This window comes from Ursus arctos, unplaced genomic scaffold (assembly GCF_023065955.2).
Source record: "Ursus arctos isolate Adak ecotype North America unplaced genomic scaffold, UrsArc2.0 scaffold_1, whole genome shotgun sequence".
In the NCBI taxonomy this organism is placed as follows: Eukaryota; Metazoa; Chordata; class Mammalia; order Carnivora; family Ursidae; genus Ursus; species Ursus arctos.
Window position 1 is genome coordinate 81,322,982 of NW_026622763.1, and position 26,501 is coordinate 81,349,482.

Genomic DNA, 26,501 nt, shown 5'->3' on the forward strand with positions numbered 1-26,501 from the left:
GTTAAGGGAGCTGGCAAGAACCTTGTTGACACATGCTCCATGAGGATTGGGTTGGACAGGATTTGAGAGATGGTGCGTGCCAAGGTGAGGGAAAGGTCTGGGGCAAGGCCATGGGAGTGGAGTGTTTATGGGAATCATTAGAGCTGGAGCAGGGCTGGGATGTGAGCTTTGCAGGTCCAGATGTGTCCCTGGCCTTGACATTCTACTTCTCAGTGCATTCCTCACAACCTAGTGGGAACCTCCCACAACCAAGGATAAGGAAGAGGAAAAAGTTTAAACAACAAATAGATCCTACTTGAAAAACAGATTTGTGAGTGGGAGAAGAAAACAGACATTGGAGCTGGATTTTTAAATGACAGTCTTGACATTAATTCTTACAGAGAATTTTTCTTTCAAGTAGTTGACATGAGATTTGCAAAATCATGTCATTAAACTTTGCAACTCTCCTAGCCTTGGGTCAATTTATTATTATCTTGGCTTTGAAAGCAGAGACCATACCGGAGCCATCCTTGTAGGCCCTGGGGGTTTGTATGGAGCTTTGTCCAGTAGGCTGGCATTGACCTAAAATCTATCCCCAGTCTTGCACCCAATTATTATACTAATAATTAAAACATATTTCCACTGATATCCTGATCAGTTAAATTTACAACCTGTTTTTTGAACTATCCAAGAGTTTCCCTTCCTAGCTTGCAGATATTCTGTTTCGGTAACACCAGGCAGGGCAACAAGACAAGCTTTGTACAGATTTTGGAACTTAATGATTAAGAAACACTCACAGGTTCTGGAAGACTGCATTAGGGGCAAATGTCTGCTGGAATATGAAACTTCACATCACTCTAACAAATAGGTCCTGGACATGATGTCTTGGAAAACCCTGAGCAAAGGGAAAATATGTACTCTTCCCACTCTTGAGAAGTTTACAGTCAGGTGGAGAATGGTGGGAATGACACAGATAACTACAAAAGAAGCAGAATTGTGGAGGAGCCAGAAGGAAGATAAAAGGCCATGGAAATTAACAGAGAGAAAGAAACAGCGCTCTGTGGTACATAAAGGGCCTTCATTAATTACACTATTATAAATAAACAACTTTTATAAGTTGCATATTACTAATATATTTTATTTTGATGAATAGTAAAATTGTAATAAAATTATGGTATTAAATTATAAAAAGAAAAGTTAGTTCATAGAATGCCATAGCAATTCCGAGGAATATAACTAATACATTATATGAAATTAATACTTGAAGACCATGAAGCAATACAGCAGTTGAGAAAGGAGTTATTAAATGATAAAGGATGTCACAATTGAATATTAATGTGGAGGAAAAGAATTTAAATCCTTGCCTCATCCCTAAAATTTCATTAAGTTCCAAATGAATTAATGGGTTAAATTGTATCATAATCAGAAGAAAATAAAAGAGTCTATTTCTCCCACCTATGAAGAAGAGATATGTGTCTTTTAAGTTATAAATTTTATATCATTTAATAGAATAAATCTAGAAAATATGACATATTTCTCTTAGAATGGGAAAACTATAAGACCAACATATAATACAAACTTACTGTTAAAAATAAAGAAATTTTATGTAGAGAGAGTCAGAACCCAAAACGTAGCAGCTTAAAATGATAACCATTTATTTAGCGCCTGAGTCCCTGGTTTGGTAACTTGGACTGACTCACGCTACTCCTTCTGCTGGTGTCTGCTGGCTTCCTCAGGCGTCTGGGGTCAGTTAGGTGGTCTGGCCTCTAAGGGTTGGCTAGCTGTCGGCTGACGCCATGGGGCACCTGCTTGCATCATCTGAAAGTCTCATCGAGGTTTGATCATCTGTGGCAGATGGGTTCCAAGTGCAGCCACGGGGCAAACCCCAACGCACAAGTGCTTTACGTGTCTCTGCCTGCATCATACTGGCTACTGTTCAATGAGCCCAAACAGTCACATGGTCGGTCCCAGAGTCCATGCGGGAGGGCACTGCCAAAGTGTGTGGAGTCGGCAAACGGGCAGATCTGTGGCCATTTTTGTCATCCACCCACATCATAAGTGGCAAAGGAGCCTGGCAGCTCTACCACAGAGAACAGCAGTCCATCGTGTGGAAACTTTGGCACAGTACTCGTGATTAAAGAAATGCACGTTGATGTTGGCTTCTAACCTTTATTTTGTAGAGGAGGAGACTGAGGCCCACAGCTTTATTTAAACGGTGCAGAAGGTGACTTCCCAGCCTGCTGACCAAACAAGGTCTTTGATGCCAAGTCCAGCGATAAAGGGCAAATCTGGGCTCGAACTCAGCTCCAGCATTTTCTAGAGGTATCATTTGCATGATATCACTAAGCCTCAGTTTCATCTCTATAAAACTGGAAAAATAATACCTACGACATAGATTATGAGGATCAAATGAAATCATGTGAAAATACTCTGCGAGCGTCCTGGCACCTGCTCAGTCCATGCCTCGTCCTTCCCTTTTCTGTGATGTCGTCTTATCAAACCAGCACCAAAGGAAAGCAAAACAAGAAAAACTCGAACAAAACACATGAGCAAAATAGATAAGCCACAGGGGCCGAGAAGAAACTGCTGTTTGTATATAACCAGTGACTGTTTATACAGTTATTAATTCATTAATTATTGAGGGCCCTTTCTGGGCCTGGCCCCATGCTAGGCAATGGAGATATATCCCCTGCTCTCATGGATAAGTCTAATGGCAGAGACGGACAAAAACCAAAACATCACATCAGTAAGCATGAAATTGTGGCCTTAATTAGTGCTATAAAGGACTCTTGATTAGTGCTAATAAGAGAGCATATATAATAGGAAGAGATAACCTGGTTAGGAGTGGGAGGGGGCCAGGGAAGACCTCCCTGAGAAATGAATGGGTTGGGGTATGAAGGGGATGGTGATGGTTATCTAAACCAGGGTAGGGTCATCGGAAAGGGTCAAACCACATGGTCCTAGGAAATGACAAGTAATTATCTTAATCCTTAAAGTAATGTGAAGTCAGGGAAAGATACAGAGAAATCTGGGATTTGAAAAGCTTTTTCTGGAATCAGAGTAGGGAACAGATTGGAGGAAAGAAGGAGTGGCTGCAGGCAGGTGAATTAGGAGACTATGGCAGGATCTTGTAATTTATAATTTAGTTCAATTTTCCATAAAGTAATTGTAGACCTTTTCATTCTACTGTGCTAAGTCCTAAGGAAATACACCCCAAATACTTGTACACTCATCAGAAATGATCAGTGACTAACATTAGACTAATAACATACATTTCAGAATGAATAAAGTTAACTAAATGGGTTTAGGCAGCCAATTCAGCATTAAAATCCATATATATTTTTAACGACCAACAGGTCATAATTTTTTTTTTTGTCATTATCAATTTTAAAAATTACCTTTCCTTCCTAGCTTGGCCAGCTTGACGATAACAACTTTCCAAGCAATATTGGAAGTTTGGCCTCCTTATTAATAGTAAAATTTGTACAGACATCTCAGAGGTCTGGGTTATTCCAGATAAAGTTTGAATTTGGGCTTTACCTCGGCTGCAGTTATTTGAAGATACCCTGAGCCGAATTAATCTCACACAAATTCCTAATTAAGTAAAGCTTTTTTCCTGATCGTCAACTAACCTTTCTAACTGCCCCAAAAAGGAATAGACCATAAAAATACTGAGCGTTGTCAGGAAAAATCGTGAAAAGCTATGTAATAGTCCACAAAGATTGTGGGGCATCTACGATGGTAAAACTAGACACTGTCTAGGACACTCCTTGTGATTATCTGTTTTTCATTGTTTTTGATATATTTTACAGCTCTGGACACTGTAAAAAATGGATAACAGTCCAAATGACTCTTATCCATAGAAATACCACTGAATAGTGTTCAGTGAAAAGAAGTGACGAATTTTGCATCTTTTATAAATTCATTTCAGCATTCCTGCTGCTGATGTATCTGTTTCTCGGACTTTTCCTTTGAACAGGTTCTAACTTCTTACTGACTCTCGTTAATTCATGCAGTAAATAAAATCTTTGACCTGAATGCATTTTATATGAAAGTCTTGATTTTATGTTTTTTAAAAAAAATCCTTTTTCAGTGTCTAGTTTAGAGTGTCCTTAGCACTGAGCTGGGGGCCTGCAACACACACAATTTGACGCACATGAAATAGTTGCAAACTGCACGGAACGGAGTCAGGCAGTAAGTTGTACAATAGAGCCTTCAGGTTGCTACTGGATTTGAGAAAAGACAGTGATTACGACTGGAGTCCCCAAAAAAGATTTCAGAGTAAAGGTATGATTTCAGGGCTAGGACTTCAGAAAGCCCAAAAGAAAGGGACGACAGAGCCTGTTGTGACAAGACAGGGAGGAAATCAGCATGGTCAGTTCAGAGAGATTTGCTCTTTGACAGGGGCCTGGGTAGGAAAAATGCGGGGTGGCTCAGTAGGTTAAGCCTCCCACTCTTGACTTTGGCTCAGGTTGTGATCTCTGAGCCATGAGATCGAGCCCTATGTCAGGCTCTGAGCCTGGCTTGATTCTCTCTCTCCCTCTCCCTCTCACCCTTCCCTGCTCCCACTTTCCGTCTGTCTCTAAAAAAAAAAAAAAGAAAGAAAGAAAAGAAAAGAAAAAGAAAAAATAATGATCAGGGCTCAATTTTATTTGGCATCTACTATGTACAAGGCAATGGGTGCCAGAGATTCTCAAGCCTCACTACCCATTAGAATCACCTGTGGGAATGTAAAAATGCTGCTGCCCAGGCCCCATTATCAGAAATTCAAATGTAATTGGTCTGGGAAGGGAGGTGCCAGGGAAAACCCTCCAGATGATTCTAAAATGAAACCAAGTTAATGAACTACCGTGCTATGCAATTTACAAGCGTCCTTTGATTTAATGTTAACCCTTCTAGTAACCCTAAGAGAGGTATTTTCATCCTGGTTTTCTAGCAGGGGGAGCAAGGGCTCAGAGAGACTTGGTGATTTGCCTCCAGGGGCTGCTAAGACAATGAGGGAAATCTTGATTAGTGGTGGGTGGTTTGTGGAAAATGCTCCAGGTGGCGAAGAAAGCAAGTGCAGTAGTGACAAAGCATTCCTCTAGGGTATTAAGGAAATGTTCACAGAAGCAAATAGGAGCCACACTAAACAAACGAATACAAAGGTAACAAAATGTGACTCATTTGGGAGCCTTTCTAGAATGGAGAGTCTGGGATGGAGATTCCGCTTTTCTGATCTTGCCGAGGAGATGCTGGTGATGCTAGTCCCTGGTGCACATTCCGATTTTTTTTTTTTTTAGATTTATTTGTTTATTTTAGAGAGAGAGAGAGAGAGAGCGTGCACAAGTTGGGGGGGAGGGGCAGAGGGAGAGAATCTTCAAGAAGACTCCCCACTGAGTGTGGTCCTGCGAGCAGGGCTCCATCTCACGACCCTGAGAGCATGACCTGAGCGGAAACCAAGAGTCTGACTGACGCTTAACCAACTGAGCCGCCCAGGCGCCCCCACACTCTGATTTTTATTTTCGGTTTTAGATAACATGGTCAATGCAGACTTCTGTGGCTCAGTTTCCTTTTCTGTAATTGGGGTCAATAATTGATCCTACTGATGTAGATGTTGGGGTTCAAGGCAAACAGTCAAGAAAGGATTCTTGAGGCATCTTAGGTTCAAAAAGGTAATGGTTTTATTAAAACACAGGGACAGGACCTGTGAGCAGAAAGAGCTGCACTGGGGTTGCGACAGGTGTCTGATTATATACTTTCAAGTTGGGAGGGGTTAGGGACAGCACAGGCCCACAAGGAAATCTACAAACAAGGTTGCCAGGACCCTGAGGGGAGCTAGCTACTGTTAGGAAAAGGTCATTTATTATTGTTTAGTAAAAACTCAGTCATGAGATTCCAAATAGTTTATCAGTGGGCCATATATCTTGCGGGGGGCAGGGGGAGGTAGATAAAAAGGAAGTTTCCAAAGGAATTTTTATATGTATAAAGTAGACTCACAGTATCCTGGGGTGTCGGGATAATGTTAAGCTAAGATTGCCTTTTTCCTATAGCATTGTCAGCATTGAGGTAACTGAGGTCCTAGGGGAAGGTCACTCTACCTGCTTCGAGGACTTGTCGATGCGCTGTAAGCAGTAAGGAAATCTAATTTTTTCTTTTGCTTTTGTTTCCCACATCACTACTACAGGAAGGCTGCTTATGCATGAAAGCACAGTATGTGGGACGTAGTAATCACTCTACAAACTTCCGTGATGACTCTGTAATTTGCTTTAACTTTTAAAAGACTTCCCATCAGAGCAACATGGCATCCTTCTGGGGGTTAAGGAAATACGGATAGAAGCAAACTGGACATAGGAAAGTTAGGGTAAGAGATATGCAACCCCCCCCCTTTGGCTGACATTATTTCCATCTATGGAAATAACAAGTAGGAGTCTTGTGAAATTTGGTGGTCTCAGTATACAAGTGTGGAACTGAAATTTTTTGAATGTATTTGGGTTGATTAAACCCCATAGTAATTTTAGTAACGACTTTTCTGTAAAAAATGAACCTCAACATATGAACATATGAAAGAAAGTAGGAGTCTCATTTCTATCTTTTTATTTTAGACATAGAGTGAAATTCACAGGAATACAAATACAGGAATTACATTAAATTAAGGATATTTTATATTAGAAGCCAGCTATGCTGGAAAATGTTCTTAGGTCATAAACAGCAAGCTAGGATTATATAGATTTTACAAGTTGATTTTAGTAGCTAAAATACAGCTCGTTTTCAACAGATGCTCATTTTAAAAAATCTGTTTTTCCAATGTATGTAAAGCTGAGAAGCCCTTCCATGTTTGCCCCACCTTTAGGAAAATTCTCTAGAGAACTTTATGTCAAAAAATTTCATGATAAAGGAGAAAACAGTTCTACATTTTACTGTTTGGGAGTTTGGTTTTTCTCTTCTATACAGTGTGGTTATCATACTGGAATAATCTTGTGCAGATCTGTAATCTGGTTACAGATCCTTGTTATTAGTGTCAACGATAATTACACCATATATTTTTGACAGTTTTTACAGCCTGCACAGGGCTCTCACATACATTATTTCATTTAATATGTCCCACAAGTCTGAGTGGGAGGGCAGACAGTTACAACCGTTTATGAAGGAAGACAGGAGAGGTTTGCCCCCAGTCACATGGCTGATAAATGAAGGAACAAAAATTAGAACCCAAGCCTTCTGATTTTTAACCCAGTGCTCTGTGCATGCCCCAGCAAGTGTTGCACTGAGATTCAGACAATGAATGTAATAATCTTTAACAATGATCTTGCTAAATACAGTCAACAGAACTGAAAAGGTGTAGGACGATGAACCTGGGGGAAAATCCAGAGAAGAGAAGAAAGCCTGTTCTAATTGTGTTGCCTTTCTTTCATACACGCCTACATGTATGTATATTTCACTATATATGCACCTATATTTATAGCTTTATTGAGATGTAATGGACATATAACATTATTTAAGTTTAAGATGTACAACATGTTGACTTGATACACTTCTCTATTGCGAACTGATGACCACCATAGAATTAGCTAACACCTTCTTCATGTCACATAATTACCGTTTCTTTTTTTGTGATGAGAGCATGTAGTATTTACTCTCTTAGCAACTTTCAAGTATATAATAAAGTATTATTAACTGTAATGACCATGCTGTATATGAGAACCCCCAAATTTATTCATCTTCTGACTGAAGTTTGTACCCTTTGACCAACATCTCCCCATTTCTCTCACCTCCCTTCCTCTGGGAACCATCCTTCTCTCTGATTCTATGAGTTTGGCTTTTTGTTTAGATTTCATATATAAGTGATATCTTACAGTATTTATCTTTCTCTAACTTATTTCACTTAGCATACTGCTCTCATGGTCTGTCCGTGTTGTCACACATGGCAGAATTTCTTTCTTTCTCATACCTGAATAATTCTATGAGATATCTAGATCTCACATCTTCTTTACCCATTCATCTGTTGATGGGCACTCAGGTTGTTTCCATATCTTTTGCCTTTTCTTTATACCTGAGAAATCAATGGAAGCAGATGGCAAATAATAATCCTACTTACCAAGTTTTCCAGAGTGATGATCCTGGGTGATGAATCAAAAATGTTTTTGTTTTTGTTTTTTAAATTAGTTGGTAGTTAATGCTGAATAAGATACTATCCAATTGGGAAAGAGATGGAAAAGCATCCAAGGGTCTAATTCCCAAGGTAATTGCCCTTCCCACACCTTGGTTCTATGCCCATCCCTCGCCTAGGCAGGTGGCTGGGGTTTCTGGAGGAAATTCAGGCTCTTCTCTGGGATGTCTTCTCTCTCCTTGCCCTCCCACCTCCACTGTTGGCATTTGAAAGCATATATTTCTTCCCTGTTCCTCTTCCTTCCCATGATGATCTAAATAGAAGATACTTCAGCATGAGGGAAAGAGCGAAGTTTATCATCTCCACAAAAAGTTTGAGGACCCTGCCATACAGTACTGTGAACACATTAGACAAGGCAAGCAAGCAGTGAGATAGAAAATACTTTTTTTTTTTTTTTAGGCCAACTAGTACGGTGTGCTATTTAGCTAGCAAGTGATTTTCTGTAGTTTGCTGGCTTTGTTTTGGAAGCCTGCTAAGGACTGGTTGTGTAGGATTGCCCCTGTGCTTCTGAACTGCAATTTGGTTTCTGCATTTAAATATCCACAAAGTCCAGAAAGATCCCTACGACCCAAGGACAATCATAGTCACCTATTTTCATTTGTCTTGGAGTCTGGTTGATATGTTGGCTGGATCATCTGAGAAGCAGGTGCCAAGATGAACCTAGAAGTGGAAGAGATTTTCAGGGGGTAATCCTTGAAAGATAAAGAGGAAGAAGGAGAAGGCAAGGAGAGCCTTCAGAGCATGATGCAGATCTGACATCTGTGAAAAGTGAAGGAGAAGAAAGGAGGATTGGGTACGAAGAGCCTCTGAGTGTGGTGCCACTCCAAGAATATTGCCTCTAGACAAATGCTGCACAGGTACTGTGGTGAACCCTTGCACCACTTCCGTGCTCAGTCATTGGCTAGGGAATGTCTCTTACGCAGCGCTTAGTCTCAGCTTGAATGCTGAGTCAGATTCTGAAAGTACTCACAGCCAGAGATTGGCAGCAGTTTTTCTCTTGAAAGTAGACCTCAACAAGGTACAACCGTAGCTACCTCAGCTGGGTGAAGGCAAGCAGATGGTCACAGAAAGCTAAGGGCCTTGCTGCATAGGTGAGAGGCTAGATCTAGCCAATGGACTAATGCCATCTGTCAATAACATGCATATAGATTCATGTATCCATCCATCCACTCATGCATGCAGGAATCCACACATCCACCCATCTACCCATGCACTCATCCACTCATTTATTATCTTAGATGATGGCAGTGTTCTCTCAAGCTTCTGTCAGAACAAGAATGTAATCTTGGTGCTGCCATAGAAACCAAACTGATTTTGCCTCTTCTGCTACTAAGGCTGTAATCTCTGAGTGACAACTGGCTTGTGTCTCCACCCAATCTGCCTGCACCCCTGCTTGTGACCATAAGTCAACTTATTATCCATCTGAGACAAATCCCCTAAACACACCCTAATTTTTGCCCAACGGACACACCTCTTTCTTGAGTCCTACTGATAATTTGTTCCACTGGGTGGCCTATAATTCATGTTCTAGCCCTTTGACTCAGCCATAAAAGTCACATCACCAGGTATAAAAGGTACATGGCAAGTGAGGAGTTTCACTGTGATGACCATAGGTTCAGGGTCAGTGAGAAAAATTGAGGAACAGTAGAGATGGTGAGCTGGCTTGGCTGTGTACCTTTCAATTTTTAGGTTCCTCAAGTTGTTTACTTTCAAAATGACCCTGGCCTTTGCTAATAATATTTTGTAGAGCCTCTTTCCAACTCATATGGCAACCAGCCGTGAGAAATCAGGGGCTTCATTTTGAGAGCACATTATTTTGGGGGACGAAGATGGTAGAAATGTCCAGGGTTTGACATGTAAGAAAAATGAGGTTGATTTTTTAAACAAACATTTCTGCCAATTAGAATGTAAACTTCCTCTAAATCAGTAGTCTCGAAGGTTCTGTCATTTCTTCTTTTATTACTTACTCTGTCAAAGAACATGGCTCTCACCATAATAGCAACCAATTCCCACGTCTTTCCTAGAACAATGTCTATGTTTTGGCAGGTCTTCTCTCATGTGGGCTTAAAGAACCACACGTGTTTGTAGGCACGCTATCAAGTAGTTTAAAGGACATAAAACTTGCGGTAATATTTTTGGGAGTAAATTTTATTGTTATGGCTTTAAAGCACAATCAAATAAAAACAAGAATTCCATTTGTAGTTGAATATTGTAATAATAGAGTTGAGGATAAATTTTACTGTTATAGGAACTATAAAACAGCAATAATAAAAAACACTATTATTGTGAATAAATTGTTTGAGATGACTAACTAGAAAGCTATAAAACACAACGATAAGGAATAATCTAATCACCAGGAAAGATGTGATAATAATTCATCCTTGTTAGCGAGGAGTCCATGGTGCCAGTTCATTGGCCCTGGGTGCTCTAGGTTACTGCTTTCATTCCGTAATGTTGCAGAAAGATAATCTTTGGCCAGTGAGTTGGCAGCAAACCACATATTGCAGTGCAATTGAACATGGGGACTGAGGAAAATCCAATTATCAGTGACCATTAGGAAAACCCTGTGTAGCGATGCCAATGTTCTCACAACATACTTTAAGAAATTATTTGCAGGTTTCTGCTAACAATTTGTATGTATTGTTTCTGTATTTTTGTGTATTTCTTATTTATATTTATGTTTTTTACTTCAGAATAACAGCATGGAATTATATATCTGTTGGAGGGGGAAGCCTAGTCTAATCTCGCTTTTTATTTGGATTACCATACATCTTTTTGCCCTGAGTCCATCTTGGTCCAATTCCAAATAGTAGGAGAATGGAAAAAAAAAAAACCACCCTCAACTCCTTGGTTCCATTCTCCTTCTGTGTAACTCACAGCCCCATTAAAACCTTTGCTTCAGAGTTAGGACGACTGAGGTGTCTGCTCTGACCAGCACATGGGTGAGGGGCAGAGTATCATGGTGTTACATTTTACGTCTCATTCTGAACACCATCGAAATTCAAATTCAAGATTTCTGCATCAACGATATCCCAAAGGGATGATGGAAGATCATAATGACGAAGTTGCTATTATGGTGAGAGCCATGTTCTCTGCTGATGGAGTTTTCTGTACTCACTGCCTCCACTTTCTCACTTGGCTTTCCTTCTTTAACCAACTCCAGTCAGGCTTTTGTCTCTACCACATGTTGACTGAAATTGCTCTTTTCAAGGTCTCCGGGAACCTCTATCCTGCTGTGTAAGATTGCTAGTCCTCAGTCCTCATCTGACTCCACTTCAGAACAACATTTGGCCCAGCTGGTAACTCCCACTTTCTTAAAATGCTTTTCTCACTTGGCTTCTAGGACACAACAGTCTCGCAGTTTTCCACCTACTTCACTGGCTGTTCTTTCTCAATTTCCGTTGCTGGATTCCTCTCTTCTACCAAGGCCTCTAAATGTTAGACCAGCCCAAGGCTCAGTCTTTGTTCTTTTCGATCTATATTCACACCCTACATGAGCTCCTCATGTGGCTTCAAACACCACCTTTTATAAGCTGGAGTCACAAATTCGTGCACCTCACTCCAACCTCCCTCGGCTCCAGCCTGCCACAGTAGTTACCCACCTGAAAATCCCCAGGATATCTAATAAGCATCTCGAACTTATCAAAGCCAAATACAATTCTTGAGTTTTCCTCTCCTCAAATCTTGTCCTCCCTCAATTTTCCTCATCTCGTGAAAAGTCACCACTATTCACTCCATTTCGTGGCCTCAAAATCTAGGAATTGTTCTTGAGTTTCCTAATTCCTTCACAGTTCACAATTATTCCATAAGCAAATTTGCTTCTAAAATAAATTCCCAGTGTGACCATGTTGTACCGTATCACTATGACTGGCTAGCCTGAGACCCCATCATCTCTCCCTTGGCATGCTATTTTATCCTCCCAGCTGGCCTCTCTGTTTCTATTCTGTCTCTTGCTACAGTCTATGCAGCAGCCAGACAAATTATTTAAAATATAAAGCCAAAGCCTTTTCGGTGACTTCTTAGAATAATATTCAAAGTCCATACTATAGCCCATGGTCTCTACAAGATCTTCCCCCTTGCCTATCTCCTTGACCTCATCTTCCATCACTCTCTCAATCTCACTTCACTCAAACACTGGCTTTCTTCCAGTTCCACAATGGGACCAAGTTCATTTCTTCCCTGGGACCCTTACACATGCTGGTCCCTTTACCTAGTACACTTTTCCTACAACCTTTTGCACGAACCATATCATTTAGAACTTACTTCAAGAATCATCTTAAATAAATCAGGACAGGCCTCTCCATCTCAATATAGTCTGGGCCCATGATCACCCCCTATCTCCTTAATTTGATTTCCTTTTACTTGAAATTGTATTATTTGTTTGTACACTTGTTTATTGTTCTCTTAATTCTATTTTGAGTTCCATAAAGCAGAGAGATGCTCTGCCTTATTCATTTTTGTATGTTTTCATCTTTGTACTGATGCATGGTATAGAGTGGGTACTTGTTAACATTTTTGTAGAATGAATGAGTGAATGAATAAATGAATGAATGAATGAATGAATGAATGAATGAATGAATACAGAGCAAAGGATTTAGACTGGGCCCCCAAATGCCAAGGACTCCGTTTAAATCCTCTACTTCTCTGCACTAAATCTTGCCTTGCTCAGTTAGACTTTTAGCAATGTTCTTAACTTGAGCTTTTACTTTTTAGCGGTCATGTTTGAGATGCAGGCATATCTGGGTTTGCCTGAAAACGTGGTGGGGTATCTGACCTAGTCCTTTATGTGAGAGGGCTGTGTGAGAAAATCCACTTGAGAAAGGATTTAAAATGTTTTCAATGTTCAGATTTGGAGAGACCTGGATTTGTTTAAGAAGTTGGTGGTGTGATCTCTTGAAACAAGAGAAGGCACTTGATCCAAAATACAGCTTTAAGAGGGGAGTGGAAATCCTAATAATAACCATGCCTACCATACCCAGGGCAGAAGACATACAACCCATTATGCCCAGAAACCTGTGGGGAGGGACCAGCAGGAGTAATTAAGCTCCTAAGTAAGTATAGGTGATGGGAATTCCTAGAAATGAGGACTTCACATTGGGAAGAAACTTCTTTCTGGATCTAGTGGAGCCAAGAGCTTGTATAAATTTGGTTTTCAAGGAGAAATGAAAAATCAAATGGTAGTGCTTTCCACTGTATAAGAAAAAAGCTATTTGAGGACATGATTGAGTTAATAAAACAACTGTTCACTTAGAATTCTGCTGAGACATCCATTAGCTGACTTACCTTATCTTGATTGTAAAAGTCTCCGCCTTTATGCTTTCTCAGAGATGCCTGATCCATTGACCTGCAGGAGAAGCCCAGGATTTTCTAGTTCTCTCTGCAGAAGAATGAAGCCTCTGCTTGGGACCCTTTACCTCTTGGGGATCCTGGTTCCTGAGGGGCTGGGATATGATGGGTGAGTGTGAAGTGGGAAGAGGGGCTGACTATCTTGACTTAGATTGTCTAAATGGAAAGCTTTTTTCAAGATCAGTGTAGCTGGATTCTCCCCTCTTCCTACCCATACACACCACCATGAGATGAGATTAATAAAGTTTTATCATTCAGCATTACTGTTATAATCTTTGAATAAATGAATAAATAGCCAACATTTTCCAGCACAAAATATGATAAATACCAATAGATATGTCATATTTTGTGATTGAGAAAAGGAAATTATAATGAAAATTCTATATCCTTCATTTACAGTTTCACAATAGGTAAATCAGATTATTCTAATTTTTGAAAAAAATGTTTAAAGTGTTTAATATTTCACCAAGATATAGTTACTCTTAATATTTTTGTATAGATAATTATGTATTCAGTACTATTGCCAGAAATTTTCAGTTAAATTGTATTATAGAAATTTTCCTACGACATTCATAACTCATTTAAAACATATTGCAACCACGAATAATATTCCATCATTGCTACCCTATGGGGCATATGGTTGATTCCTACTTTGTCATTTTTACAAATGCCACGGTGAGCATCCAGCCACATGAAATTTCTTTCGCAAATCTTTGATTATTTTTTTAATATAAGTTAGAAGAAGTGGAATCCCTGGGTCAGAAGCTGAGAAAAATGTGAGGATCTTGCTATGCGTTGCCAAATTGCCCTCTAGAAAAATTGCATCTGTTTATGTGTGAAAATACCCAATTGATTTACTTTGCATTTTGTTGATTTCTAAAAAGGTTTAGTGTTTTGTCTTGATTATTACTCATTTTATTAGTCTAGAATATGTCTGCTCTTATTATTTGCTTATGTTTGTGTTCTTTCCTATTCATAATGAATTATAACTTACCTAATATTTAATATATGTTAAATTCTGTGTGTGTGTGTGTGTGTGTGTGGTGTAATTTTCATATAAAGTGTATGCTCTCCTTTGTTCACACATGGTTCACCCTGCCCATTTGGTATATCTCAGCAAACATGTGCGGTTGTAGTTAGTATTTTTTCTTCTGCTTCATGGTTAAAAGAATCTTGCAAAAAACTCACTCTCCCAGAGCAGAGAAATTCACTCCGATTTTTGCCCTGGATGAATGGTGCAATCTCAGCTTATCTTGTAGCTTGATAGTCTGATTTCAGATATAAAAAGAGAGCCCACAATCTCCATGGCACTAAAACCTGTTTGGACATTGCCATCTCATGTTTTCCATCAGTTTACTTAGTTTCATTTAGGTACTGTGTTTATCTTTCTGAGATTCTTCATTCATAAATTAGAGACAAAGACTTTCATATATCACAGAGCTTTGATTGGGGAAAAGAATCACCTCGCTTAAAAATACAAAGAGCCTTACAACTCACACACTGAATGAAACTTACACATTGATCCCTGCCTCTGGAAACTTACTTTGAGAAAATAAACTAAGTATGGAAAGAGTTTTATGCACTGAGATGTAGCTATATTTATAACATAAATATTATATAAAATATTATAATATTTGGAAATAACAAAATGTCCCACATTAGGTTATGTAAACGTTGACATGTGATATATGACAATGGAGTATTATTTATCCATTAGAATAATGATTACAAAAAATTTTAATAGCATGAGAAAAGCCATGTTTTATGCTAAAAGCAAGATGCAGAATAGAAAATGTAATAAAATACTTAGAAAAATAAAAGAAAAAATAATGTACCAAGATTGGTCATTGTTATCTTTGGTTGGTGATTCCCCCCCCCCCCACTTTTCCTTCAATTATTCTTTATTTTGTGAACATTCTTTAATGAAGATTTGAAAAAAAATGTTTTTCAAACCCAGGTTACATTATGGAAGTGATGTGGTTCAGGCAGTGGGACTTAGGGTGGCTTCCGTTGGGTAACTCAAGTGCAGCTTCGGACTGCACTAGAGGAAAACATTTTAAATCTTCTAGTCCTGGTCCTTAGTGGCTGCTTGCATCTTCATTATTACTAATAGAAAATAATGTCCACTTTTATATGGCTCTTACTAATGCAAAACATGGGTTACCTGACATTTTTGATACTCTGTTCATTACATATGATGTAATAATAGTCTAGAAAGTCTATGATTAACAAAGATTACAAGATTTGCAATATTTCTTTTGAGCATTTAGGGTGGTGGACTCTTATATTGGCTGCACACTCCCAATAAAAGTGTAAATCTGTAGAATCATTTGGGATCTAGCAATATGAACCAAATGCCTTGAAAATACTTGTCCTCTTTGACCTACTAATTCTTCTTCCTGGAATGTAGCGCGAGGAAATAATCAGAGATGAGCACAAAGATTTATGCAAAAAGTCATTAACTCCAGAATTATTTACAATAGCAAAATACCAAAAGGGGAAATAGATTTAATATCCAGCATAAATGACAATATTTAAGTAAATGATGCTATGTAATCTATACCTACTGTCAAATATAATGCAGTCATGAAAAATAATGTTTATAAAAAGTTTTCATTGGTTTGAGGAAATGCTTCTGGTAGAATATTATGCAATACAAAGGAGTGAATACAAAATTATATATAGATATAATCTGCACTGTTTTCAAGAAAAAATATGCAAAGATTAAAGATTGATGAGAAATATGCCAAAATATCAACGACTCAGGGAGGTGGGATTATTGAAGATTATTCCTTCCTTCTCTTTTCTGTTTTTCTCCTCTCCTTACTTTCTAAATTTTCCACGATAAGTGTATGCTAATTTTGTAAGAAGGAAAAAAAAGTTTGAAAATACATTACTGTCATGAAATATTCATATAACTGTATCCTTACGAAGTATTGAAAATACAAAATTTGGCTCAGTATTCATTAGATTCTTGCCTTTTTATACATTCCAGTCAAAACTCCACTAGACAATTTTAGATCTACAGTATTTATTAATAATGTACCCCAAAGGATCATTTTCTCTGTTAAACATTTTATGAATTCCTATTCATAAAGAATACACAAAGTACAATAATCTTTTCATTTGATTGGTGAGATGAGACTGGTGATAATTCGGGGGATTAGCCAGATTTTCCTCCCTCTCTACATGCATAATGCATCACCCAAGAAATTGCCTAGAAACAAGAAATTGCCTTTTCTAAGTATATAGTTTAAACATTGTTTGAACTAAGTATTTGGATTTCTGAGGTTTAAGTATTGTGTTTAATCTCATGTAAAAATGATAAGCACTCTTAATATCAGAGGTTTTCACTCAGATCCCACACAGTTTTTTTGTTTTTTGGGGTTGTTTTGTTTTGTTTTTGCATGTTACATGGACCTAGTCATTCAATGCTGGGCTTAGGAGACAAGGTACTTACACATTTGGCAGACATTAGCTGGGGGAAAACCAAATGTTGGTTCTTGATGGTATCCAGTTACCTTTAATTTCTTCCATTCCATTTGTGGAATTGTCAGGGAATACCAGCCCAACTGAAACAGGAATTCACTGGGACCAGCCCTGCTTTGCGTGTACTCACTTTCCTACCCCATTGAGTAGATAACTATGATAAATAAAGACCCAGACATTTGCTGAACCATCTCTGTCCCCAAAGTGTTATGAAAGCCTCTCTGATGATCTCATTTCTGGGCAGGACCGGCCAGGCAGGATAGCCAGTGTGAGGAAGGATGAAGGGAGGGCTGAAATGATACCCTTCTCAGTTGCCTCATTTCTTCTCCTCTCTCTTTTCTGAAAAAGCACGGAAATTGTTCTCTAGTGCTGATACTTGTTTTGCTTTCTTTGTAGTCCAAATCAGAGCTAGACAATTTTTTAAGTGGGCTAGTAAATAGTTTGTGCTGATTCTCTAGGGCATAATAAAAGCATAATTTAGCCTATGTAACAAAATCTTCAGAACAAAACAACGACCTGGGATAATTTACCTTAAGGATTTTTGTCAGGGTTAAATAAGTGTATATATATCAAGTTCTTTGAACAGTGCTGGCATGTGTAATTACTAGGACAACACTGGTTGTTATCACTGACTATGTTTAAGTTAGGAATTCTCCATTCCTTGTCTTCAATGCACTTAGTGTACCATTTAATTAGTAGTCAATCAGGCAATTTTCTTATCAGACTTCATGCCTTATTATTTAATGGCTGAGTTATTTTGCTTTTCATGTATTTATGTCTCTTGCCTTAAGCAGATTTTAAGGGCTGTAAGAAAGAAATCTACTTTTCTACTACTATTATCTATTACTGATTTTGCATACAGTACCAAGGGTTGTTGAATGGGTTAAATAAGAGGATAATATAAATGCTTTTATCATTGCCTACCATATAGTGCTCAATAAAGGTTAACTGGTATCATAAAATATATATATTTTCTGATTATTTGATAAAGACATGAACTGTGCTCCTGCAAATTTATGTGTAGATCGAATTTTTATTAAACACACCAAAGGTTGTACATATTTTCTTTATAAAATGATAATATGTTTTGTCAAACAGCCTCAGCATATTGCTTCCACCAGTATATATATTTTATATTAGAATTGCTCACTCTGAATGAAGCACTCTTGCTTATTTAACAAAAAATCAAATGAATGATTCATATTAGAAACAAATCCCTGAATAACATGGAGAAACATATTCCTCCTCAACTATTATAATTTTAATTACATTGTTTCTTTTAATCTCCTTCTAAAATTCATTTTCATTATTTTAGCTGATTATTTAGACAATCCTATCTCGTGATTTTCATTTGAACAAGGTAAATAAGGTAAAATTCATTCAACAGTGTAATAAAACATTTACAATTTTGAGGGTAAAGAACTTATTAAATCGAGAATAACAATTCTTATTAATATTAGCTACTCTTTTAAATATTAGTAACAATTAAAAATAATAAATGTAGTTCCAAGTTTAACGTCATAGAATTGTGTAGGGAAATTGATTTCTATTACAGTGGGTAATTGTGGTATATGGTGCTAAATGAACCAGATTAAAACATTAAAATTTAGGGGCGCCTGGGTGGCACAGCCACAAAATATTTTGATAGAATTAATTAAAACTCAAGTTCCATTCATAGCTACGTAACTGGATTGACTAAATTTTATTTTATTTTTTTTAAGATTTTATTTATTTATTCAACAGAGATAGAGACAGCCAGCGAGAGAGGAAACACAAGCAGGGGGAGTGGGAGAGGAAGAAGCAGGCTCCAAGCAAAGGAGCCTGACCTGGGGCTTGATCCCAGAATGCCGGGATCACGCCCTGAGCCGAAGGCAGACGCTTAACGACTGCACCCCCTAGGCTCCCCCCAACACCCATTTCTAATAAAAACTCAGTAAATTAGGAATAGAGGGGAACTTCCCCAACATCATAAAGAGCAGCCAGCTACAAAATATTCTACAGTTAACATCATACTTAATGGTGAAAAACTAGAAACATTCCTGCTAAGATCAGAAACAAGGCAAGGATGTCCACTCTCACAACTGCTTTTGAACATTGCACTGGAAGCTTTAGCTAATACCATCTGACAAGTAATGGAGATAGAAGGTGTACAGACTGGGAAGGAAGAAATAAAACTGTCTGTGTTCACTGATGACATGACCATCTACGTAGAAAATCTGAAAGAATTGACAAAAAAACTCCTGGAATTAATAAGTAATTATAGCAAGGTTGCAGGACACAAGGTTAATGTACAAAAGTCAATTGTTTTTCTATAGACTAACGAGCAAGAGAAATTTTAAATTAAAAACATATTACCATTTATATTATCACCCCCAAAACAAAATACTTAGGTATAAGTCTAAGAAAATACGTACAAGATCTGTAAGAGAAAAGTTATAAAACTCTAATGAAAGACGTCAAAGGAGAACTAAATAAATGGAGAGATGTTCTATATAAATAGATAGGAAGGCTCAATATTGTCAAAAGGTCAATTCTTCCCAACTTGTTCTATAGATTCATTGCAATCCCAGTCAGAATCCCAGGAAGTTATTTTGTGGATATTGACAAACTGGTTCTGAAGTTTATATGGAAAGGCAAATGACTCGGAATAGCCAACACAATATTGAAGAAGAACAAAGTTGTAGGACTGACACTACCTGACTTCAAGACTTATTATAAAGCTACAGTAATTAAGACAATGTGTTATTGATGAAAGAAGAGACAAATAGATCAATGGAGCAGAATAAAATGCCTCGAAATAGACCCACATGAATATAATTAATTGATTTTTGACCAAAGAACAAAGATAACACAATAGAGCAAAATAGCCTTTTCAACAAATGGTACAGGAACAACTGGACATCCACATGTAAAAAAAAAAAAAAAAAAAGAGTGAATCTAGACACAGACCTTACACCCTTCATAGAAATTAACTCAAATTAGATTATAGACCTAAATGTAAAATTCAAAACTGAAAAACGCCTAGAAAATAATATAGGAGAAAACCTGGATGACCTTGGATATGGCAATGCCTTTTTAAATACAACACCACGAACACAATCCATGAAAGAAATAATTAATAGCTTGGATTTCATTAAAATTGAGAACATCCGCTCTACAAAGATGATGTCAAGAGAATGAGAAGACAAGCCAAAAACTGGGAGAAAATATTTGCAAAAGACGCACCTGATGAAGGACTGTTGTTTAAAATAACTCTTAAAATTCAATAATAAGAAAATGAACAATTTGAGTCAAAAATGGGCAAACCGCCAGAACATACACCTCACCAGCAAAGATACACCAGTGGCAGGTATGCCTACAAAAAGATGCTCAGCATCGTGTTACTAGAGAACTGCCAGCGAAAACAATGGGACACCACCGCACACTATTAGAATGGCCCGAATCCAGAACAGTGACAACACCAAAGGCTGGTAAGGGTGTGTGGAGCAACAGGAACTCTCATACATTGCTGGTGGGAATGCAGAGTGGTCCAGCCACTTTGGAAGACAGTTTCTTGGAAGGTAGTTTCTTACGAAACTAAATATACTCTTACCGTATGACCCAGTAATCATGTTTCTTGGTATTTACGCAAATGAACTGGCAACTAATGCCCACACAAAGCCCTGCACACAGATGTCTGTAGTTTCTTTATAATTGCCAATTAAGCAATTAAGAAAGATGCCCTTTAGTGAGAGAATGGATAAAGAACTGTGGTACTTCCAGCTGATGAACTCTTCTACAACTCTAAGAAGAAATGAGTTATTAAGACGTGAAAAGACATGGAGAGAAGTTAAATGCATTTACTAAGGAAAGAAGCCAATCTGTAAGGCTATTCACTGTATGATTCCAGCTATGTGACATTCTGGAAAGTGCAAAACAATGGAGACAGTAAAAATATCAGTGGTTGCCAGTGGTTAGCGGGGGGAGGGATGAACAGGCAGAGCACAGAGGGTTTTTTGGACACTGAGACTGTGCTCTGATACCGCAATGGTGGATGCATATCGTTATACGTTTGTTTAAACACATCGAATGTGCAACACCAAGAGTGAACCCTAATGTAAACCACAGACTTCGGGCAATAAAGATGTGTCTGTCAGTGTAGGTTCATTGACTCTAATAAATGTTAATATACCACTGTTGTGTGGTATATTAATAATGGAAGAGGGTGTGTGTGTGTGTGGAAACATTACATATATATATATGTATATGTATATATATATATATATGATATTCTGTGTGTGTGTGTGTGTATGTATGTATGTGTGTATAATATTACGCAGCCGTAAAAAAGAAAGAGATTTTGCCATTTGCAACATGAATGGACCTAGAGGATATAATGTTAAATGAAATAAATCAGACAGAGAAAGATAAATACCATGTGATTTCACTCATATGTAGAATTTAAGAAACAAACCAAATGAACAACAACAGCAACAAAAAAGAGACAAACACAAACACAGACTCAAATATAAAAAAAAAGTGATGGTTGCCAGACGGAAGGTGAAAGGGGGGATGGATAAAATAGATAAAGGGGATTGAGAGTACACTTATCATTACTGAGTAATGCGTAGCATTGTTGAATCTATGTTGCACATCTGTAACTGATAAAACACTGTATGTTAATCATACTTCAATAATGTTTTTAGAAATAATTTTTAAAATATTGCAGGCTCTTCAATCAGGCTGTCCGTTATTGTCTGTTATTGTCAATCCCAATAACACTTTCCCTGTGACTTGATTTCTTCATCTCTGAAAGGGGATAGTAAGAGTACCTATCTCAGAGTTTTCAAGAGAAGTAAATGAGATTTAAATTGCTTGAGTGTCTTGTAATACATTTCAGTTCAATAAATCTTAGCTATTATTTCTTATACAAATTTAAAAGCGTGTTTAACTACATCTTACTGAATTACCCAGCTTCCTTGCAAGATTGGAATCGCTGTCCTCACCTCACGTCGCCGATGAAGAAACTACGGTTTGGAGGGACTCAGTTGTTGCCCCAGGTCTCACAGTCAGTAAGTCACAGCGAGAAGACTCTAACACTGACTTTTCTCCTCCAAATCCTATTCACAGTGCTTTCTACCACCTTTCTCATCAGCTTTCCAATCCTCATGGTATTCTAGTTTCTTCACTGCTTTGAGTCTGACTTTCTTCTGCAGATCCCCAGCACAACCCAGACGAGAGGTTGTGGAAGAGACAGTGAGCCCGTGGAGAAGCCTGGACACCTATTCCTATACCAGCTATCACCCCATGGAGGAGGTGAGCAAGGACACATGGAGGGTGGTGTTGGCCACAGCCTACTTTAGGATGGGCGAGGAATAGTTCACTGTTAATATCCATAGGTTAGAGAGTCTCAAAATGCGAAGTTGAGATTTGCCTGTGCACCGAGTGCAGGGGATTGCAGAAAATCATCTTTTGATCACCACCATCGAAGCTATAAATCCTGCCATATGAAATAAAAAGGCAAATCAACAACAGAAAGGAAAAGAACCCTCTAGCCAGTTTCGCTCCTGTGAGCACGGACTAAAATTAATCCTTGTTCTTGTTTGTCAGGTTGTCAGCCAGTTTAAGCAGGCAAGACCAATGTGTATATGGGGGTGGGACATGCAGTGGAGACGCCTTGTGATTCGATCACATTTAGCTGAAAATGTGGCATTTCTTGTAGGATGCGAAGGATGCAGACAGTAGTTCTTAAGAGGGGGAACATTTCTTTTAAAGAAATACTCATATCACTACTAAGATGAGTTTGGTTATTTTTGAAACTGGATACAGTAAAAAATTAGCTACTATATATGCATATTTGTGAGGTATGTGTGTGTGACTCTATGCGAAGCTTTTTTTGAAATACAAATTTCTAAACATAGAGTTTTTGGGTTAAAGGATAAGCACATCTAAATTTTTACATAAATGCACAAGTTGCCTTCCAAATAGGCTTTGCCGTTTATTCCCTCAGCGTTTGGGAGTATATTAATATTTTCCAGAATTTTTTTTTTAAAGAATGCAAGAATGAATTTACACATTCTTCTGTAACAATCACCCCCAAGTACTAAAGATTCTAAAAATTTGAACAAGGTCCAGGAAGGCTCATGGAAAGCTCATGCTCTGGTATGGGAGGTAGGTCATACCTGGCTTGACCACGTGCTCTGTGACCTTGACCAAGGCACCTAACCTCTTTGGTCTTCTGTTTCCTCACCTGTGAAACAGGAAATCAGTGCTGATCTTGCAGCTTTTCTGTGAGAGTAGATGGAATACACTACACTAGTTCTGATTAAACAATAGATAAATAATTGCTGTTGTTGCACTGCTGCTTGTCGCCTGCCCAGGGCTTACGGCACCTTCATCTGACTCAGCGCATCAGAAAGCACACACGATACCCATGTGAGAATTTGTCGTTCTCTTCATTCGACAGAACTGGACTGAAAATACTCCACTGACATATTATTACTGTTATAATAATGCATTTTATCTACAGATATTCCATGTTAAGATGAATGTCAATCGAGATACTAAAATTTTCAAATAGAATATTTATTATCCCAAATTAATTATGGTTGTTTACCATAACGCTTATTGTAGAGATATTTCAACTACACAGAAACTGGGTAGAGGACTATCCTGTCATGTGTTGATGACTACCTTAATATATCTAATGTTTATGAATTCCCTCGGTCCAGTCACCATTACAGAACCCCACATTATTGACTTACAGGTGAAGGTATAAAACCCTTCCTTTCCAAGCATTGTGTAAGACTTTGAATTAATTCAACATCCATTCAGGTCTCTTCAAATGAATCGAAATGATCAGTTTGGGATTGATTTAGAAACTTCTATTGGCATGTTCTGTGAAGGGCATACCCAACTCTTCTCTAATCTTAGATCCATGGGCATTGGCAAAGGATATTGTTGGGATCCAAAAGGATCCCCCCAGATCAGCCTGCCTTGAAACTGCTGGCACGATTGGGTGTCACATGGAAGTCTAGAGGTGTGTGGCCATTTGAAGGATATGATGTTTCTGAAGTGTTCTCAGTGGATTATTGAAACTATTAATGCTCAATAACTTACTTGTAAAGTTCAATAGGGTGCTCTGAGCTTGGGTGGCAGAGTCGGTCTTTACAGAAATCAGCGTAGCTCATTGGGTTAGTCTTGTAGTTTGTTTAGCCCACAGTCGTAATGTAGAGCGAATAGTCCAGAGTTCAGTATCTTAATGAGAGAAGCAGTTATCTTAATTAGAGGCAAGCAAACGATTTTCTTATTGATATCCACAGTCCTCCCTGGCTGTTTCAGATCTATCAGTGGATGATCCAGATAAGTGAGAAGTACGCGGGAGTGGCAACAATGCATTTCCTAGGAATGACCTATGAGACCCGGCCCATGTATTATTTGAAGGTGAGTGAAAAGACTGGGACTTCCCTTAATTACTTAGTTCACTGCCCTCTTACCACTTATTGTGGACATGTTGATTTACAAAGCACATTCTCAAATTTGAGAGTTATCTAAAACTACAAAAAAATGTATTGGCTCTGAAATCGAATTTACCTGGGAGTTGAGTGAATGGCTAACATGTTAAGCACGGGGCGTGGTGCCTGCATACCTGATTTTCCATAGGCCATCAAACTCGGAGCTGAGTCAGCCAAAAAAGATATCTAAATATCCTTTGCCTGGGGCATATTTTAAAGAGTGGAATTGGTATATAATAAAGAAGCAATAAAGATAAATATATAATCAAATACATGTATTCATAAAAAGGGTAATTGTAAGAAGGAATGAAGGTAAAAGGTGGGTTAGGAAATATGCTGGCTGGATTAGGAAAATGGGTGAGGGTCTAGGAAAAAAGCTCCTTGAATATGATGGATCCAGTCTTGTCTTTATCCCAATTTGTTAATTTCTCACTGATAAAGAGCCTTCATCAGCCCAGCTCCCAGTGGCTTTCAGTGAACAGCTCGGTCTAGGCCATTTACATTCAAAACAGATGTGAGTGTGACAAGCTTGGGAGTGTTCACCACCTCTTCTCCATCAAAGAGAATCCACCAGCCAGGTTAATTCCTACCCGGCCCACCTCTCTGAAAGAGGAGGGGATCTTTCTTGCTGGAGTGAGGCTCCAGGGATGCGCAAGAAATGGCACAGGGAGAAAGGAAAGAAGACTGGGTTGACGGGAACTGGAGAGCGGTGGGCATCTCTCCCATCGCCCCTGCCTCATGCTTGGACTCACAGAGTGGAGGAAGAAAGGGGCCTGTAGGAGAACAATAAACCTGATAACTTTGCACAGCGGGTTATGATGATAAACAATTGCTTGGTAATAGAGCACGGATGTCCCCTCCAGATCAGCCGACCGTCTAATAACCCCAAGAAGATTATTTGGATGGACTGTGGAATTCATGCCAGGGAATGGATCGCCCCAGCTTTTTGCCAATGGTTTGTGAGAGAAGTAAGTGTCTTTAGCTTTCCCGTAATTGTTAACCGCCCAACAAAATACCTGTCACATCTTAGCTATTTAGAAAGCATGCTTGTTTCTCAGGTAGGCAATGCAGCTCTCTACTGAGTTACTCCTTCACCCCAAGGGAAATGGAATTTATAAGTAACTTCGCTGAAGACTGAGGTATTTTGACCTCTTTCTGGTGTATCCGCAATAATTTATACTGGAAGGTAAACAGCATATCTAAGTGTAGAAGACAATACATGGTGGAACTCAGAGATGAGTAAAGCCTGGTGTTGCCTTTTTCAGAGAGTCTTGGGCAAATTTTCTAACACCGGGACCCCTAGTTTGTCACCTGCTGAAGGAGCTTGGAAGGGCCTCTACAGGGGCTCTGTGGTGCGGATGAAGAGATTTGGCTTGTGGAAAATACCTAGCTCAGTGAATTGTTACATATTAGCTACACCCTATAAGGTACTTTTGTGTCAGTCTTTTCAGAAACCACAACAGAAGGAAACCCACAAGGAGCAGTTCTCAAAGCCCGGTTCCTAGACCAATAGCATCTACATAACTGGGAACTTGTTAGAAATGCAAATTCTGGGGCTTCCCCTCACTACCTAATGAATTCCGGGGAGGGGGAGGTGGTGGGGGAGGAGAGCTAGGCAATGTAGGCAGTGTATTTTAACAAGTCCTCGCAGTGATTCTGATGCAAAATAAAGCCTGAGAACCACAATCATAACAAATAGGACAACCGAGGCGGGGTTGGAGAGCAGCAGGGTAGAAGTTCCATGTGCAATCACCTCTTACAATTAAGGTGAAAGTGTTAGAAAATTGAAAAAAGACCTCTTCCCCAGAGCATTTCAAACGTTTCTCTCTTAAATTTCCAGATTCTACAAAACTATGAAGACAACCCAAGGATAGGAAGGTTCCTTAGAAACCTGGACTTCTATGTGCTTCCCGTTCTTAACATAGATGGTTACATCTATACTTGGACAACAGTGAGTACATCGAGCGTGGTTCTGGGCTGAGTCCATGAATTAGATCTTGACTCAGGTTCATTGTTCTGACCTCAGTCATTGTAGCAACAGAAAC

At 38.7% G+C, this 26,501-nt stretch overlaps 1 protein-coding gene across 1 annotated transcript in view; it reads left to right on the forward strand.

Moving 5' to 3' along the window:
- Window positions 1–26,501, forward strand: part of CPO (carboxypeptidase O) — an 84,608-nt gene that overhangs the window by 48,103 nt on the left and 10,004 nt on the right. Inside the window, exons 3-7 of the mRNA XM_026492095.4 lie at window positions 13,454–13,583; window positions 22,159–22,258; window positions 24,284–24,385; window positions 25,320–25,424; window positions 26,297–26,407. Of these exons, the coding sequence (XP_026347880.3) occupies window positions 13,456–13,583; window positions 22,159–22,258; window positions 24,284–24,385; window positions 25,320–25,424; window positions 26,297–26,407 (546 nt within the window). The 5' untranslated portion in view covers window positions 13,454–13,455. The remainder of the gene's footprint in view (window positions 1–13,453; window positions 13,584–22,158; window positions 22,259–24,283; window positions 24,386–25,319; window positions 25,425–26,296; window positions 26,408–26,501) is intronic.